The 18,951-nt window shown below is 38.1% G+C and overlaps 2 protein-coding genes across 2 annotated transcripts; both read right to left on the bottom strand.

Annotated features, from left to right (window-relative positions):
- Positions 1-10,941: 10,941 nt before the first annotated feature.
- On the bottom strand, positions 10,942-12,242 carry LOC122723076 (extensin-like). The gene is made up of 2 exons (XM_043953829.1): positions 11,786-12,242; positions 10,942-11,051 (listed from the first exon to the last, which is right to left on the bottom strand). Exons 1-2 carry the CDS (start codon positions 12,240-12,242, stop codon positions 10,942-10,944), a joined length of 567 nt encoding a protein of 188 aa, XP_043809764.1.
- A 3,700-nt stretch (positions 12,243-15,942) lies between these two features.
- On the bottom strand, positions 15,943-18,528 carry LOC122723075 (nischarin-like). The gene is made up of 2 exons (XM_043953828.1): positions 18,063-18,528; positions 15,943-15,986 (listed from the first exon to the last, which is right to left on the bottom strand). Exons 1-2 carry the CDS (start codon positions 18,526-18,528, stop codon positions 15,943-15,945), a joined length of 510 nt encoding a protein of 169 aa, XP_043809763.1.
- Positions 18,529-18,951: the final 423 nt, after the last annotated feature.

Here is an 18,951-nt window from a genome sequence, read left to right as displayed (position 1 = left end):
TCCATAAAAATAGTAAATTATCCAATGCATCATATTCATGAGTTCTAATGCAAACAAACTAATACATAAACATGGCATTCGTGATGCGTGAATATGCTTAAAAAGTTTGATTACTTTAAAACAAGATGGTTCAGTTCTACTTACCTCTGGCTGACGCTTGCCTAAAACTGGTCCAGTTATCTTACTGCAGGCCTCTACGGTCTCCTAGGTCCGATCCTACACAGATGGACTCAAATGAGGGACCAAACATAACTATTACATAACTCTAAACAACTCCCAAAAACCCCCTAAAACATAACAAAACATGAATATAAAACAAGCAGAGGAAGGCTGGGCAGGGGACTTTCGGCGGTAGGTTCGGCGGTCGAAGGTCCCTCACAGATCCGAAAGTCAGGGACTTTCGGGAGCAGGTTCGGCGGCCTAAACTCCACATAGATCTGAAAGTCAGCAACCTTCGGGGGCAGGTTCAGCGGCCTAAACCTCTTCACAGATTCGAAAGTCCATGCTTTCGGGGCAGGTTAGGTGGCCAAAAGGCTACCTCCACAAGCAGGTTCGGCGGCCGAAACTGTGTTTTCCAGCAAGGCAGAACCCGATTCTGCCCTATGCACACAGCCACCCAACTCTCCAATCCTCACTCCCAACAACTCAAACACATGCATACTCACTCATCAAGCATAAGGGGCATAAAACTAGCCTAATCCCCAACAAGCAACAACAAAAACAATACAAGAGGGAGCATTTATCATCAAAACTAACACAAAACTTTAGATCTAAACATTTCATGTATTATTAACCCTTAACCCCTTCTTAAAACTTATTTGAAACATAGTAAAAGCAAAGATCTAGACTTACCTCTTGGAATCTAAAGGTGACAGCAACCCCAACTTGGGGATAAAGCAAAACAGTTTCCGGAGGTCTCCAAGGTTTAAAAACTTGGATTCAAGCTCAAATCTTCAAAAATAAGAGAAAACTCATGAATTTTCTAAAAGATTTGAAGGAAAAACAACAAGAACCACAAAGGGAGGGCATGGACCTACCTCTGCACGGAAATGGAGAGAAAGCTCTCTCATTTTCGGGCTGAAGGCCTCTTATAGGTAGCTGGATAAACCACCTTCGGGAGTCGAAAGAGAAGGTCCCCGGGCGGCACCACCTTCGGCGGCCGAACCTGGTTTTTCCCCTCCAAAACTATTTTCTTCAAAACTCTTTTCTTTCTTTCTTAAAACCTTAAAATTTTCAAATTCATTATATAAAAACCTTATTTTACCCGTCCTAAGGAGATTCCAGCTTCGAGATTTCGGGTTCCAATGAAGATTCTGTCGAAAGATTGGAATTTCGATGCCGGAGTCTAGCTAGGTATTACACTAACAATATTGTTAAAAAGATAAAGTGGTTGCATTATCAATGGTTTTCGATTCCATATACATAATTATGAAAGTTTGATAAAGAACCGATTATACTCCGTTAGGAGTTTTAACCAATATCGTTTGATAAAACAATATAAAAGAGAAAGATAGGCTAAAAGTCGAAAATTTTTATTGAAATTTTTCAAAAATTGAAAAGTGAGTTTCTAATAGTCAAGAAAAACTATTTATAATAGAAAAAAAAACCCTAATATGCAAAATTATAAAAATATCCAAAAAAAATAATTAAAATGCAAAATTGACCCCCTAAACGATGGAACTTCCATGTCGAATTTTGTGATGGGCCTGTGACTCTCGTTATACTTTTGAAAGTCGTTCGTCTTGAAATTCTCTTTCCGAAAAGCTGTCGTGGGTCTCCATCGGACGTCGGCAATAAAAGTTAGACTTGGTCCAAATCTACCGTAAAATTCATTGTTAGTTGTTCCGTATCAAAACTATAGGAAAACCCAAAACTCTAGGTTATGATTGAAGTAAATGGACAACCATATCATGATATATATACATGAGTACAATTATTATGGTGAATCTAAATTTCTTTTATTACATGGTATTTAGGTGGATATAAAATTACCTAAAGATTTAAAACATGATTCAAATTGGTTAACACTCCCTAGATTGATACATACTCATGAACAATTAAGGGGTGATCCATTTTATATTGTCTTTTCAATCAAATAATGTATTTTATGTGTAAGATGCTTGAAATTATGGCTTGCATCATGTGATTTTAATAAAGTAAGAGATTTGTATGATACAGGAAAGTCCTATCTAGATGAAGATGAGGATACCTATACAGGATGTGCACCTAATTTTAACTACAACTAACTAGTAGAGCAACAATAATTGAATCCTAACAACTATTCCTTCAGCAAGTAGCCACCATTGCAAGTTGGGTGTCAATCCTTATGCAATCAATAACTAATAGATCATTCACTTGACAAAACAATGATGAAATAATAAATGAAGACCATAGGGAGCAAGTTTGCCAATATGAATTGTCTGTTATGGGTGAGCCTTTTAATTTAAATTGATTTATTGAATGTGATTTTCTTTTGATTCCTTTTTATTTAAATTTTGTAATGATTGGTAATGTTAGTAGAAGAAGAGTTGCCACTTTAAAGATATATAGAATTTGATAGAAGGTTATAAAATTATAGTTTATTTTAATGAGTTATGCTAATAATTAAAAAATATGGAGGAATATAAGGAAGGTGATTAGCTACTCTTGCATGAAAAGATAATTTGTATGCACTCAATTATTTTGATTGGAGAAAGTCTCTAAGTTCATCATTAAAGGAATTTTGTCAACAATAATTGTAAAGCTAAAATATGTATAAATTTTAAATTACTTATAATTAATACTTTTAAAATTTATTTTAAGAATTTAGTATATATTGTTATAGTCCAAATTTATGGTTCCATAAGACTTCAAAATCAAAATATGGGTATTAGATTCAATAGGAAACAAATGTAAAGTATACAAGCAAATTTTTTTGCCTTCTTCCACAGAAACATAGATTGCAAAATCAACTCTTCTTAAAATTTGATTAACTACACAACAGAAGGAACTTATTAGCTTAAACATGCTAAAATGGAGAAAATTGGGACCATGCTAAAAACATGTTAAATGAGACCTAGTATAACAAAATGGAATAAATAATGGCCAAGTTACCAAAAATCTTGGGCAAGCAACTTATTAAAGGGAGCAGTAGGGCTAAGACTCACAAGCCAAATGTGAAAGTAATAGGGAAAAACTCATAAGGAAGAATCTTGATTTTTTTTTTATGCAGGGTTATAAGATAAGGAGGATTCCTTAAAATATGAGGTTGCCAAAATAGACAAAAGGTCTAGTAAAAAGATGGAACTCATGATAGCTAGATTTGAGAAATGTCAAGCCAATATGAGGAAATAAATTTGGACATAGGCTTCTTTTATTTTGATAACTTTGATATCCACATCAAAGGAGGCCTATTGAAGAAATACAAAATGATCGACCTACTTAAGTTAGAAGGCACTAGTAACCCAAAGGCTCAACTTATGTCTCACATGATTATGAATAACACCATTAAACTGAATAAGTATAAAATTCCTTGGTTTTTTCCTTTTCACCATGGTGTAGAAGCTGCAATTAAAAGGGATTGGAAGAGTTAGTCTAATGGTTCATTCAACAATATTTCTACTGTTGGCTTATTCACATACTGATTTGTCATTGATTTGCTTATTGATTATAGGCATAGTTTTAGGAGTCTTAATTGTGGAAAATTATCTTGAAATTGTTTGTTTTCTTTTTAGTTGCAATTCTTTGTGTATAAATAGGCATATAAATTGCTTGTAAAGATCAAGAGAGAAATACAAAAATACACTAAAAAATTCTCCAAAATTTTCATAGTATCAGAGCCATAAACCTAATTTTAGGTTTTCAATAAGAATCAATTTCAATTTTAGGGTCTCTAAAGTCCTAACTATCTGAATCAGTGCTACCATACCTAGGGTCTCTAAAGTCCTAACTATCATTGTCAAATCTATCATAGAGTCAAAGTTTATTGCTCTAGAATTAGAGGGCAATGAGATTGAGTAGCTAAGAAATTAGAAAATACTCTATTGAGAATAAAACCAACACCATTGGTGCGTTGTGATTGGAAAATAACAATAGTTATTGTAATGAATAAAATTTTCAATAGTAAAAATAGACATATTTGTCTAAAATATAATATGGTTAAGCAGCTGTTAAGAAATATAATTACATCCATTAATTATATAAAGTCAGAAGTGAATTTGGCTAATGCTCTAACAAAAGTTTGAAGAAAAAAGTTAATGAATTTCCATCAAGGAGAATGGGTTTGAGCCAATCTAAAATTAATAGTGATAGGAACCCAACCTTTGTTATTGGAGATCACATAAAAAATATTCATATGAATAACAAGTCACTTGTTAGTTCTGTTAGCACTATTTATTGTTATCCCTTCCTGTAATGTAAGGAGTGTTAGACTGCATTAAATAAGAGGATGAGTTAGAAGCTTTTAATGATATTCATATCCCTTATGGGTGGTGTATGAGTTGCAATATACACTTGATGATATCACCGATGTAAGAGTGGAGTGGTATCGCTTCTATAAGATTGTGGCATAATCTTTAAAGCACTTATAAACTACTCGGTGTGCGCATGACCTATTAGCGCAAAATAGTATTGACAGCAAGATTTGTGGAGTGCTATGAGATTGATGAGATATTAGCTTACCAAAAAGAGTTTTTAGTTCATAGAAGTAAAAGTTTTACCAATTATTCTGTATGTTAAGTCTTAATGTCTAGGTTTAGTTCATAGTCCAAAAGACACCAGATTTTTATATACTCAAATATTAAATCCAATAATGAAAACCTTTTGAAATATGTGGGGGATTATTGAAAAAAAAGAGTATATATTTAAAAAGATTTTTTCTTACCTATAAATACACATTTTTTGACCTTTTAAATGTTTTTATATCTCAAATATAATTACCTCATCTTGTAAGATTTTATAGCAATTGAAGATTTTATTTGTGAGATGTTTTGCCTATTGCAAATTTAATATTTAAATATAATCTTAGATTTGATTGTTATGATATTATGCATATTTGATTAGATTATCTCAAGATTTTTATAACAGCTTATAACGGTTAGTTTTTCCATTATAAGTAGCCTGTACGTTTACAGAGAAAACCACTCTCATCCTATTCTTTATTCATTTCCTTCTCTATGCTCTCTACTGAGTTACAATTAGAAATAAATTCTTGTTGTTCTGATCTCAGAAATTAAAATTTCAGAAGAACCTATTTTATACTGAAGAATTGCAAAATAAATCCTTAAGGACAATGTCCAACACGACTTAGGTTTTATTATTATATCCTATTTTTCTAACAAAATAATTGGAGTATCTTGAGGCATTGACAAGAAGGATAGAGCAATAATTTGAAGATGGGCAGCCCAATTCATGTTAGAAAGGGAAAACTCTATAAGAGATTTTATAAGGGTTATTGTTGCTATGTGTCATGGAAACAAGCAGCAAATCATGAAATAGGTACATGCAAAGAAAGTGGGCCGCAAATGGATGGGAAAAAAATATTGAGATTAGGCTACTTATGGTTTACCATGAAGAATGATTATGAAAAGTTTATCTAAAGATGCTACAAGTGACAGATTCATGGTAATCTGAATCACTTGATACCAAGTGACTTTTATAATATGGCACCTCATCAGAATTTTTCAATTTAAGGATTTCACATTATATGTAAAATTTTACCAACAATGTTTAATGGGCATCAATGTATAGTTTTGTTTATTTATTACATTATGAAATGAGTGAAAGCCAAACCCTTTAAAATTATTGGGGTAACTTTATAATGGCTTGAAAATCGAATCGCTATCGGTTCTAAGATTAAGATCGACTTAAGGTCACCAGAGCCCGTAGTAAATCTACTATACATCCTGTTGCATCTGATATAATCCCAATATGATCTCTAAAATATACTTAAAATATTTTTATAACATGAACAAACTCAATATGTGCATACATCCATAACTGTAAACATAAACCTATACTAGAGTGCTTATCAAATGCTCTTGTATAGTCATCGTTACATACCATAGTTTGACTCAAACATAACATGAAATTTGAAACTTTTATATACTAAGATCATCGACAAAGGGATCATAAAAGAATTTCCAGACAAAGCACAATACTAAATCATAACAACATTCTATGTCTACAACTAAACTGTTACATAAAAAACTATACCCAAGGGATCTACTAAACTCCCACTCTAACTCTGATCTTGCAAACCTGGAGATAGGGGAAAGGGATAAACTATGATAGCCTAATGAGTATAAACATGGTATAAATAGTTTAATACAATATATGCTCACATGTATGTGTCATAACACAAATAAATCACAACAAGTTGGTCTTATCACTAGTAACCCTCCATAAAATCCAATAGTGTCCGACCCATAATAGGTACTCTTCAGGACTTCCTCTTAAACATAGCATATCTATAGTGATAGGGGTATAGAATAGGCACCCTAGTCTTTCTCTTACATAATAATAGGGGTATAGAATGAGTCTCGATCTGAAATTCCATATCTGTCATACATAAATATATCATATTGTATCACGAGAGATAGTGGGTCATCCCATATCCATCCATAACAACAATAATTAAATATGTAATGCATCATATTCATGAAACTAATGCATAACAACCTATTTAAATATACATAGCATTCATATTGCAGAAGCATGCTTAAAATATTTGAGTTGATTAAAACATGAATTTAGTTTAATTATACTCACCTCTTGCAGATACAAACCTCACTCTATAGCACTTATCTCACTGCTAGCCTCTATAGTCTGCCAAGTCTGATCTTACACAGACAGACTTGAATGAGAGACCAAACATAATTTTCATAACTCCTAAAACTACCCTACGAAAGAATTAAAAGCATACTAAAAAAACATAAAAAAAGGACTGAAAACGACTGAATAGGAGACTTTTGACAGCAGGTTCGATGGTCTAAAGTCTCCTTATAGACTTAAAAGTCCATTTCTTTAGGGGCATGTTAGGCTGCTAAAGTTGAAAGCCTTCAAAAGTAGGTTTGGCAGTTGAACCTGAGTATTTCTACAATATAGAACCTAATTATGCCTTGATGCATCAACCCCTAAACTTAAATGAAACTCTCGACTAAGCCTTAAAACCATACTTTATCAATACATCTAGCCCAAAATGATATATATATATATATATACACATCCATCAAACAAGGATTTACTCATGAATTTCAAGATTTAATGCAATAGGCTAAAAGCTTAGCATGCAAAGCAACCAAAGGTTTCTCTCTGCATGTAAGATCCAACACAAAAATTATGTATTGAAAGAAAAGAAAATCAAAAGGAGAGGGTAAAAACTGAGAATTTCTCTTACCTTGACAGAAGGTTTCTTCAAGAGGACAAATTTTGAGAAAAACTTTGACATGGTTGAACTCAAACGTTTAAAGCCTTAATCTTCATGAAATAACAAGCCCAAAGTATTAGAATTTAAAGGTTTCAACTCAAAAATTGAAGAGACATTGAGGAGACGAGAGGACTCACCTTGACGGCCGAGAATGGACTAGCTTTCCTTCCATTTTCGAGTTTAAAATCTTTTATAGGTGGACCTGCCAGCTAATGTTCAGTGCCCAAACCTGAAAGGTTCAACAGCCAAATATTAAAACTTTTGAAAACTTTTTTTAAACTTAAAAATATATTTTCAAATATACTTAAATTTTTTTTTTTTGTAAAAACCCATTTTTACCCTTCTCTAATTTTCGATTTCGAGATTCTGGATTTCAACGGAGATTATGCCGAAAGTTGAATTTTCGATGCTGAAATTAAGTCTAGTATTACAAACTTCATAAGGAAGAATCTCATTTACCACTTTGGCAGGATTTCAATGGAGATTCCGCTGAAAGTTGAATTTTCAAAGCTGAAATTTAGCCTAGTATTACAAACTTCATTAGAAAGAATCTCATTTACCACTTTGGCATGCCATACAAGGTAGTTTTAGAAAATGGAACCCAGTTTAAAATAGAATTTTTGGATCTACAGAAAGAGTTTCATATCCAACAACATAATTCTTTACCATATTTTCCTAAAAAAACATAGCAATAGAAGTAGACAATAAGAATATGAAAACAATTCTAAGGAAAATTTTGTAAGCTCACAAAGACTAATTGGAAAAGCTTCCACATGCTTTATGGGTATATAAAAAAACTTGGAGAACATCAATAGAAGTGGAAACCATATGAGTGGCATTGGAAGCGAAAATCCTGAAAAATTAATGAGCATAAAATAAGTACAGTGAGATGGCATTATGATAGCGGTTGTCGAAGCCGTAAAAAATAAACCTATTAAACAATCAGTAATTAACTTGCAGATAGTGGCAATAGGGTCGAACCACAGGGAATTGACACCAAAGATTTTCCTAATAATGACTAAGGCAAATAAATGACAAATAAATAAAAGATGGGGGTTTTGTTTTGATGAATTAAATCTAGAAAGCAAGAGAAAACAATAATTTAAATAAATGAGAATTTCAATGGGAAAGAGATTCTAGTTGAAATATGAGTTTAATTCAGCTTGTTCAGAATTGATCATTGACTATTTAAGACTCCTATTTTATTTCAATAAATTAGTTTTGGTTGTGGAAGACGCTTCTCACAACCAAATTTCTCCTTAGTTCTAGTTCGATTAGGAAACGTTCGCTAATCAAACACTAATCAACAAGTTGCCAAGGAACGTCCTTGGGGCATTTAGCATCCAACAATTGTTGACTGCATTAAGACTTAGAGAAACCCAATTCTATCCTTGCCAACCGCGTGGCCAAGTCTAGATTATGCAACTGATTATATTCGTGTTCAAATAATATAAGCAATTACGGACTTAAATCATTCAAACAATTTATTACTCAAGCAATTTAAAAGCAATGGGCCCTTATTGATTCTAAAAGCAAAGTAACAATTATAGAAAAGATCAAGTTGCATAAATATTGAAAGCAAATAAGAGTTTAACAATGGAGTTTTAAATCTCCCAGTTCATCACAAATCTGAATTTTCTCAACTTCAACTAGAAAAGAATGAATTTAGCCACTCATGGTGGACAAAATACACAAAAGAAAGAAGAAAGGAAGAGAAGAAGGGACTGCCGCAGGCTTCTTGCTGAATTCTGCAGATTTTCGAAGGTGGAAGAAGATACTTTGCTGGTCTGGAGGCTGCCTTCTTATAGTTGGAGAGTCCAAGTTCAATTAGGGTTTGGAATCCTTATTTTGACTTGGTCTTTGTGGTCTTTAATTCCTCTTTTGTCTTTGAATTTTGTTGTAGATAGAATTCTCTTGGTAGAAGGACATTCTCGTGACTTTTGGAATTGAGCTGGTGGTGTTTGAGATGGATTTGGACTTCTTTTCTTTTTAAATATGATTTTTTTCCTTTTTCCCGCTCTGTTGTCGGTTTCTGCTGTCAATGTGATTGGGGTGGGTGATTTGAGCAAATCACTTGCCCCAATCGCTTTCTGTGAGTCAGTCCAGTTTTTAGCTTTCTGTCTCTGTGAGTGATTTGGCCAGTCTCTGCAGATGATTTGGCCAAATCACTTTGACCCCATCACTTTTCCAGCCCTTTTCTGCATTTTTTCTCCAATTTTTCAATTTCTTCCTTTTCTGTAAAAACAAGATAAAAACCATAAATTAAGCTAAAAAATGTGTAAATAAGCAACAATAAAGATAATAAAAATGTGGCTAATTTATGTTTGATCAAATACCCCCACACCTAGCTTTTTGCTTGTCCTCAAGCAACAAACAACTTAGTTAATCAAGCCCATTTTTCTTCAGAGTTTAAGTACCACTTAATCAGCCCCCCTAGACTCCCAAATTGAAGTATCACAGTATAGAGTACATGCACTAAGGTTGTTCTCCCTTTTCCTTGTTTCCTTTTACCTACCATGGCCAAGAGAAAGGTTTTTGATTCAATCATGCTTATTCTCTTTGTATAAGCTCAATGCAACCTCTAAGAGTGACTTGCCCTTCTTTGAGCAATTTATTTTATTTTATTCAGCAGCACTTTTTATTCTTGCCTGAAAAAGTCACTAACCTTTTTACGCAAAGGTGCATATTGGTGATACCCACCCCCGGTTACTTAGTTAGTCACTTGTTCAAGTGGCTACTAGCTCTGTTCATAGCTTATTTTACCATTGGAACAGATTTGTGCTTTGTGCTGGTTTTTCTTTTTCTTTTCTTTTCATAATGGTTTTGGGCAAATCAGCTCATAGGGGGTTACACTAACTTTTTATTTGCATGCATTTATATTTTTATTTCCTTGACCACAGCAAATTTAAGGATTCAATTCAAGAAAAGAATTTTCCAAAGTGAAGGTAGCACACTGTGAGTGATTCAATTTAGGCTTAAAGGGGTGGCAAATCAATGGGGTCATGGGATAGGAAGCTCTTTTACCTTGTTATCTTTGCTGAGTAAAGCAAAAACTAAGACAAAAATTTTGTGTGTGTGTGCAGAGAGTGAGAAATGTGTGCAAAAAGAAATTTTTTTTTTGTGTGTGTGTTATAGGGCAAAAAGATGCAAAAAAAAAAAATGCAAAAAGAAAGCAAAAGATAATGTGAAAGCAAAAGATAATGTAATCAATGCAAAGATAACCTAGCAGTACCCCCACACCTATTACAAACATTGTCCTCAATGTGTAAACATATATATATATAAATTAAGAAGGAAAGGGAAAGGGACTTCCTGGCCTGTGGGTGATTTGGGCAAATCACCCGGCCAAATCACTGTCTGTGCTGAGCTGTGGGCAGGAAATGGTCCACCAGCAGTTGCAATAGGTGCTCAACATGATGCATTCGATCCTCAATTCTACTGAGACAAGCCTCTACTGTCTGGTTGGGGGCTACGTCGTCAGGGGCTTGATGTGCTTCCTGCTGGGGTGCAACTGGGGGTGCTTCATCTGGTGGTACCTATTGTGTTCCCTCTGGTGTCCCAACTGCTGGTGCAGGCTGCTGGTCTGCTGAGATTTGGGTGGCCTTCTTCTTCTTGAACACACGCTCATGGCGTGGTGTGAGAGGTCCTGCAGGCGAAAGAGAAAAAATGTCCCCCACTTTGCAAAGTAACCCCATATCATCTAAAGATCGAAGGTCCAGGGGGGTTGGCTTGTTAGTGGGGGTGAGATCAGTATGGGCAGGTTGTAAAAGTTTCAGGTTCACTGTAATGGCAGTGATCAAGTGCCCAAGGATCAGGGGGTGGTGGTACTGGATAATGCTAGATAATTGGGTTGCAACCCAGTAACCAAAGTGTATTTTCTGGTGTAGGTGCATGCACCACAGTATGTACAGCTCCGTTCTGGTCAGGATGTTGGGTGCATCCTTCCTCCCAGAAAATGTGTAGGCCAGAAACCTATGAATGTATTTGAGGCTTGGATTTTTGAGGTACAGGTCCTTAGACCTGGTGGGTGAGTAAGAGTCAGGGGGTTATCACATAATTCCAGATAGGCAGTGCTGGGATTGAATTCTGCAGAAAAATCCCAAGTGGAGTCAGGGCATTCACAGCCCATGGCAGTGCCAAACTCTTGTAGGGACAAGCGAAATCGTTGTCCCAATAGCCTGAATCCAATGATGTCTGGTGTGTGCAGGTTGTGCATGGCTGGTCTATCAAAATAGAAAGTAGTGAAGAACTCATGTGTGAGTTCAGTGAAGGATGGAAACTGGAGGAAGAAGAATTCGTCCCAACCAATGGCAGAGATGAAGGTACGTACCTGGCGTTGGAGTCTCAGTTCTTCAAGAGTGCCAAGGTGAATGTACTTACCTGGGTGGTAGGGTGTAGAGGAAACTCTGTCTAGCCTAGCCCTTTCGGACGCCTTGTTGAACGTCAGGGTCTGAGTGATGTGATCAGGGTGGGTTGGTTTGGGAAAATCGCTGGGCAATTCGCCTTCTTCTTGGCTTACGGGAGGTGTGGCACTGGGTGTCTCTTGTTGTCGCTCCGAGCTTAGTGATGGTGTTCTTGGCCGTTTCTGGCCATGACTGGCGGAAGGAGTGTCTTCTTGAGGCGTTTTGCCTCCCTGGGTATCTGTCGTGACTGAAGGTGAGGAAGGTGGTGGTGTAATCAACGACGCCCTAGTCCGACGGTGATAGGTCTGGGTTGCTGGACTGGCGGTGTTTCTTGCTTCGTCGGTCGCTTCAGTGTCAGCGTCGTTGGGGACGGGTGGTGGGTTTTCCATTGCTTCTTCATCACTGTCGGTGGGAATGCGTACCGGTCTAGGCATCCCGCGCCTCCTCCACATCCCGGGGCCGCCGGTAACCATCATCTTGCTTCTGGCCATGGTGCTTTGCTGTCGCCGGTGGTCGTCGGTGAGGGAAGACTTGAAAGAGAAGGAGGAGATGGAGCAGAAAAGATAGCGTGAGGGAAAAGAAAATAATAATAAAAATTATTTAAAGTGATTTGGGGTAGTTGAACTGCCCTGATCATTAAATGCTGAGTCTCTGATTTCTTGACAGGATGATTTGGTTAGTGATTTAGGCAAATCACTTGGCCAAATCACTTTCTTCCTTGCTGTTGCTTGGCTGGTACTGTTCACGCCTTTTTCTATTGGTAGGCGAAGTTGTTGATTTGGCCTAGTAATTTGGTCAAATCACCTGGGCAAATCACTTCTTTGGTGCAACTGCCTGGTTGATTTTGTTCTTACTGAGGTGAACCCTGTCGACTTGGCCTGTCGATTTGGGCAGATCACTTGCCCCAATTACTTGTGACTATGGTGCAAGCAGGCGATTTGCCCCAGACTGGGCTGTGATTTGGGCATATCGCTTCAGCTGGGTTGCCTCCCAGTAGCGCCCTATTTTTTGTCTTGGGCTGGACAGCAGTGTCTTGCTCAGCAGTCTAGGGAAGGGGGATCCAAGGGGATCTCTTCCACAAGATGAACAGTAAATCCTTAATAAAATTTCTTCAAACGATGTCCATTAACTTTGAAAACTTTGCTTGTTTGTGGACTCCGTATGTCAATAGCCCTATGTGGATAGACATGCTCAACCACAAATGGCCCAATCCACCTAGACCGAAGCTTCACAGGAAATAATTTGAACCTTGAATCAAAAAGCAAAACCTTATCACCAACCTGGAAGTGTTTTCTAGAGATATTTTTATCATGGAAGGCTTTGGTTCTTGCTTTATAATCCCATGAAGCTTCATATGCATCACGCCGAATCTCCTCAAGCTCTTGAATTTGCAACTTTCTATGGACTCCAGCTTCTTTTTCATCAAGATTACACCTTTTGACAGCCTAATAGGCCTTGTGTTCAAGTTCCACAGGTAGATGGCAAGCTTTCCCATAAATCAGCCTATATGGGGACATCCCAATTGGAGTTTTATATGCTGTTCTATATGCCCATAAGGCATCATTTAGGCGCATACTCCAGTCCTTGTGACTTGGGCAGACTGTTTTCTCCAAGATTGACTTGATCTCCCTATTTGATACTTCGGCCAGTCCATTTGTTTGAGGATGATAGGCAGTAGAGGTTCTATGGATGACATGGTGCTTCTTGAGGAGAGTTTCTACTACCTTGTTGCAAAAATGGGTGCCTCGGTCACTGATAATGGCTTTGGGCAGACCGAATCTTGAGAATATATGGGATTTCATAAAGTCAACAACTGTTTTTGCATCATCAGCCCTTGTTGCTTTGGCCTCAATCCGTTTGGACACATAGTCCACAGCTAGAAGTATGTAGGTGTTGCCAAAGGAAGGTGGAAATGGTCCCATGAAGTCAATGCCCCATATGTCAAAGATTTCACACACCATGATGGGTGCTTATGGCATTTCACTTCAGTTGCCAAGGTTTCCCGTTTGTTGGCATCTTGCACATGACCTACAAAATAAATAAGAATCTCTAAATATATTAGGCCAAAATAACCCACATTCAAGTATTTTCAAGGCTGTCTTGCGTGGCCCAAAATGTCCTCCACAGCTGTATGAGTGGCAGAAGGCTAGGACATAATTTATTTCTTGATTTGGGATGCATCTCCTTATGACTTGGTCTGCACAATGCTTCCATAGGTAAGGCTCATCCCACACATAATACCTTGCATCTTTCTTGATCTTGTCTCTCAAGTGTTTGGGCAAATCAGTAGGCAAATCACCTGTGGCAAGGTAGTTTGCTATATCAGCATACCATGGTTCCTCTTCTTGGATAGCAAAGAGGTGCTCATCAGGGAATTTTTCATTGATGGGGCATGTCTCCATCTCGGTCAGAATTCTACTGAGGTGATAAGCTACAAGGTTCTCCTTTCCCTTCTTGTCACGGATCTCTAAGTCAAACTCTTGCAACAGCAATATCCATCGCACCAGCCTTGGTTTGGACTCCTTTTTCTTGATTAAATATCTCAATGCAGCATGGTCTGAATAAATGATCACCTTTGTCCCAAGTAGATAGGACTGAAATTTCTCCAATGCAAACACAACAGCCAACAACTCTTTTTCTGTGGTGGAATAATTGCATTGTGCAACATCTAGGGTGCGTGAGGCATAATGTATGACATGAGGAGAGTTACCTTTTCGCTGTCCAACATTGCACCCACAACAAAGTTGCTGGCGTCACACATGATCTTAAATGGCAGGGTCCAATCAGGTGGCTGGATGACTGGGGCAGTGACCAGTAGTGATTTGACCAAATCAAAAGTTGTTTTGCAGCTGTCATCAAACTCGAATGGCACGTCCTGCTGTAATAATCCGCACAAAGGCTGAGTTAATTTGGAAAAATCTTTGATAAACCTCCTGTAAAAACCAGCATGGCCAAGGAAAGATCTAATCTCCCTAATGCTGGTTGGATAGGGCAGATTTTTGATGGTGTCAATTTTAGCTTTGTCCACCTCAATCCCTTTTGCTGAAACAATATGGTCCAAGATTAAGCCATGGCTGACCATGAAGTGGCATTTCTCGTAGTTGAGAACCAGATTTGACTCCAAGCATCTTTGAAGTATTTTCTTCAAGTTAGCTAGGCATTCATTGAATGAGTTGCCATACACCGTGAAATCATCCATGAAGACTTCGATAATCTTCTCCACATAGTCAGAAAAAATGCTCATCATGCACCTTTGGAAGGTGGCTGGTGCATTGCAAAGACCGAAAGGCATCCTTCTAAATGCGAAGGTGCCAAATGGGCATGTGAAAGTGGTCTTCTCTTGATCTTCAGGTGCAATGGGAATTTGGTACATTCCCGAATATCCATCTAGGAGGCAGTAATGGCTCTTTCTAGCAAGTCTCTCAAGCATTTGATCTATGAAGGGCAAGGGAAAGTGGTCCTTCCTTATGGCTGTGTTAAGCTTCCTATAATCCATGCACACTCTCCACCCATTTTGCACACGAGTGGGTACCAACTCACCTTCAAAATTAGGGACGATAGTAATCCCAGTCTTCTTTGGTACTACATGAATGGGACTCACCCATTTACTGTTAGAGATGGGGTAAATGACTCCAGTGTCTAAGAGTTTCACAATTTCTTTCTTCACAACCTCCATCATTGGTGGGTTCAGCCTTCTTTGTGCCTCACGGACAGGTTTGCACTCCTCTTCCATGAGTATTCGATGCATGCATATTGAGGGTGAAATACCCTTTACGTCTTACAAGGTCCACCCAATTGCCTTCTTGTGTTTTCCCAACACCTCTAGGAGCTTTTCTTCTTCTTGTGGGCTGAGCTGGTTGGAAATTATAACTGGAAGTGTATTTCCAGCTCCCAAGAAGGCATATTTGAGGTGTTCTGGTAAGGGCTTCAGATTTGGTGCATTTGCTGTCTTATCTGCAGATTGTTGCTGGTTTACTGATTTGGGCAGATTGCTTGCAGTCTGTTTGGGTGGTCTGGCCAAATCACCTTCTGTCATGTCTGTCTGTCGTAGTGATTTGGGCAAATCAGATTCTGCTTGGCTAGGTGATTTGGGCAGATCATCCGCCACCAGCAATGTACAGTAGTCTGTTGTCTTCACTGCTTCTGTCTCGGCACAACTGCTGTCCACTTCTCTTTTCCTGCAAAGACCATCATAAAGTAAGTTTTCTTGATCAAAATCAAAAAATTCTTGACTTAGATCATCAATAATATCAAGGCCATAAACAGGAGAAACATCATTGGGGAATTTCATGGCATCATAAACATTAAACTTGATAACTTTCCCTTCAAACTCCATGGTCAATGTGCCATCATGCACATCAATTTTGGTTCTTGCTGTGCTCAAGAATGGCCTTCCAAGTAGGATATCAGAGGTTGTGTTACTCTTGTCTTCCTCCATGTCAATTACATAAAGTCAGCGGGGAAGACTAACTGGTCTACTTGCACCAACACATCTTCAAGTACTCCCTTGGGGTAGACAACTGATCGGTCAGCCAATTGGATCACAATACTAGTGCCCTTGAGTGTACATGCATTTAACAAGTTAAAGATAGAAAGGGACATGACATTAATTGAGGCTCCAAGGTCACACATGACCTTCTTTATCCCCATGTTGCCTACTTTGCATGTAACAGCGAACATTCCTCTATCCTTGCATTTGGTTGGAAGTTTTCTTTGAATGACAGCTGAGACACACTCCCCCATACTTACCTTCTCACGTTCAGCAAGTTTTCTTCGGTTGGTGCATAGTTCCTTGAGAAATTTGGCATACCTTGGTATTTGCTTGACAGCATCAAGTAGAGGAATGTTGATTTCTACCTTGCGAAGTGTCTCAAGTATTTCTTTTTCCTCTTTTTCCTCTTTTTCTTTTTGAGACCTTGCAAATCTTTTGGGAAAGGGAGGAGGTACCTTAAATTTTTCTGCTGGTTGCTGTTTCTGCCTTTAACTGGACTCTGCCTGATCTGTTGATTTGAGCAGATCGATTTCTGCCTTGTCTGGCGATTTGGGCAGATCACTGCTGGGCAGCTCAGTCTGTCTTGCGATTGGGTCAGTGATTTGGGCAGATCGACTGCCCTGATCACTTTCCGGCAGATTTTCTTCCATGGCCTGTTTTTGCAATTTTTCAGCCCTACTATCTTGCAACTCTTTTCCACTCCTCAATGTGATGGCACTAGCATTTTGCCTTGGATTTATCTCAGTTTGGGATGGTAGCTTCCCTTGTGACTCCAATTTGCTCATTGAAGTAGCCATTTGGCTCACTTGTTGCTCAAGATTTTGCACAGTATTTGCTAAGGTCTTCACAATCTCTTCAAACCCCTTGAACTTTTGAGGTGCAGCTTGAGTTTGATTCCTCTGCTAGTAGCTTGGATATTGATTGCCCCTTGTATAACTGAAATTTGGATTGTCCCTCCAACCTGGATTATAGGTGTTTGCATAGGGATCATACCTTCTTTGCCCATTGAAACCTCCAACAGCATTGACTTGTTGGTATTCTTCTTGAAGGGATGGACATAGATCAGTTGGGTGGTTTATGTTTGCACATACCCCACATAGCCTTGGTTGCTAAATTTGCTGGACTTGTTGGGCTTGACCCACAATAAGGTTACGGACAGCACTGGTGAGATCAGAGATTTGGGATGCCAAAACGGATGTACTCACCTCATTCACCCTTCTTGGTGGCTGCTCTTGGTCTCCAAACTGTTGAGATGCGGCTGCCATGGTGGAAATTAGATTCCTCATCTCTCGAGGTGATTTATCTCGAATTGATCCTCCACATGCTGCATCTATAAACTTCCTTTCTGCAGGTAGTAAACCTCCATAGAAATACTCTATGAGAGACTTGTCAGAAATATCATGCTGAGGGCATCTTGTGCACAGCCTTTTGAACCTCTCCCAGTATTCATATAAGTCTTCAGAATGCTTTTGCCTTATACCACTTATTTCTCGACGGATACCAATGGCTTTCGATGTTGGAAAGAATTTGCACAAGAATGCTCTTGCCATATCGGCCCATGATGTAATGGATCCGGGTGTCAAGTAGAATAGCCAATCTTTGGCATAATCTTTAAGAGAGAAAGGAAAAGCTCTAAGTTTGACATGGTCTTCTGAAATTCCTTGAGGTCTCATGGTTGAGCAAACAATGTGGAATTCCTTCAAATGCTTGTGAGGATCCTCATTTTCAAGGCCTCTAAATTTGGGAAGGAGATGAATCAGACCTGTCTTCAATTCAAAAGGTGTTGTCAGTTGGGGATAAGTTATGCATAATGGTGCTTGGTCTTCAGCTGGCATATCTAGCTCTCGAAGTGTTCTCTCTCGTGGCTGTGGTGCTTGGACAGGCAAGTTTCCAGCTTGAATTTCAGCTTCTTCACGTGCAGCAGGTTGTTCTGACATTGCTGGATTTTCTGCAGCAACCCGGAACTCAATTTCTGGTGCAATTTCAGCAGTAGCAGGTGCGACAATAGGTGAATTTGCTGGTGCAGGATTTTCTGCAGCAGGGGCAGTAGGTGTTCTGTTTGCTGGTGCAGTGGCAGATCGGATGGTAGACTCCAGACTTGTTGCTGGTGAAGATGAAGATGCTCTTGAGGCTTGGTTCCTCAAGTTTACTTGCTTTCTTAAGCTCTTGGCAGTGCGCTCTATCTTTGGATCGTAAAGAAGATTTTCTTTACGGCCAGCCCTAGTCATAAAGGGAAAATACTTTAGTTTAAATCAAATCCCCGGCAACGGCGCCAATTTTTGATAGCGATTGTCAAAGCCGTCAAAAATAAACCTATTAAACAATCAGCAATTAACTTGCAGATAGTAGCAATAGGGTCGAACCACAGGAAATTGACACCAAAGATTTTCCTAATAATGACTAAGGCAAATAAATGACAAATAAATAAAAGAGGGGGTTTTGTTTTGATGAATTAAATCTAGAAAGCAAGAGAAAGCAATAATTTAAATAAATGAGAATTTCAATGGGAAAGATATTCTAGTTGAAATATGAGTTTAATTCAGCTTGTTCAGAATTGATCATTGACTATTTAAGACTCCTATTTTATTTCAATAAATTAGTTTTGGTTGTGGAAGACGCTTCTCACAACCAAATTCCTCCTTAGTTCTAGT

The sequence above is a fragment of the Manihot esculenta genome, chromosome 2 (assembly GCF_001659605.2).
Source record: "Manihot esculenta cultivar AM560-2 chromosome 2, M.esculenta_v8, whole genome shotgun sequence".
NCBI classification, from domain to species: Eukaryota; Viridiplantae; Streptophyta; class Magnoliopsida; order Malpighiales; family Euphorbiaceae; genus Manihot; species Manihot esculenta.
This window is presented reverse-complemented; position numbering and strand designations above follow the sequence as displayed.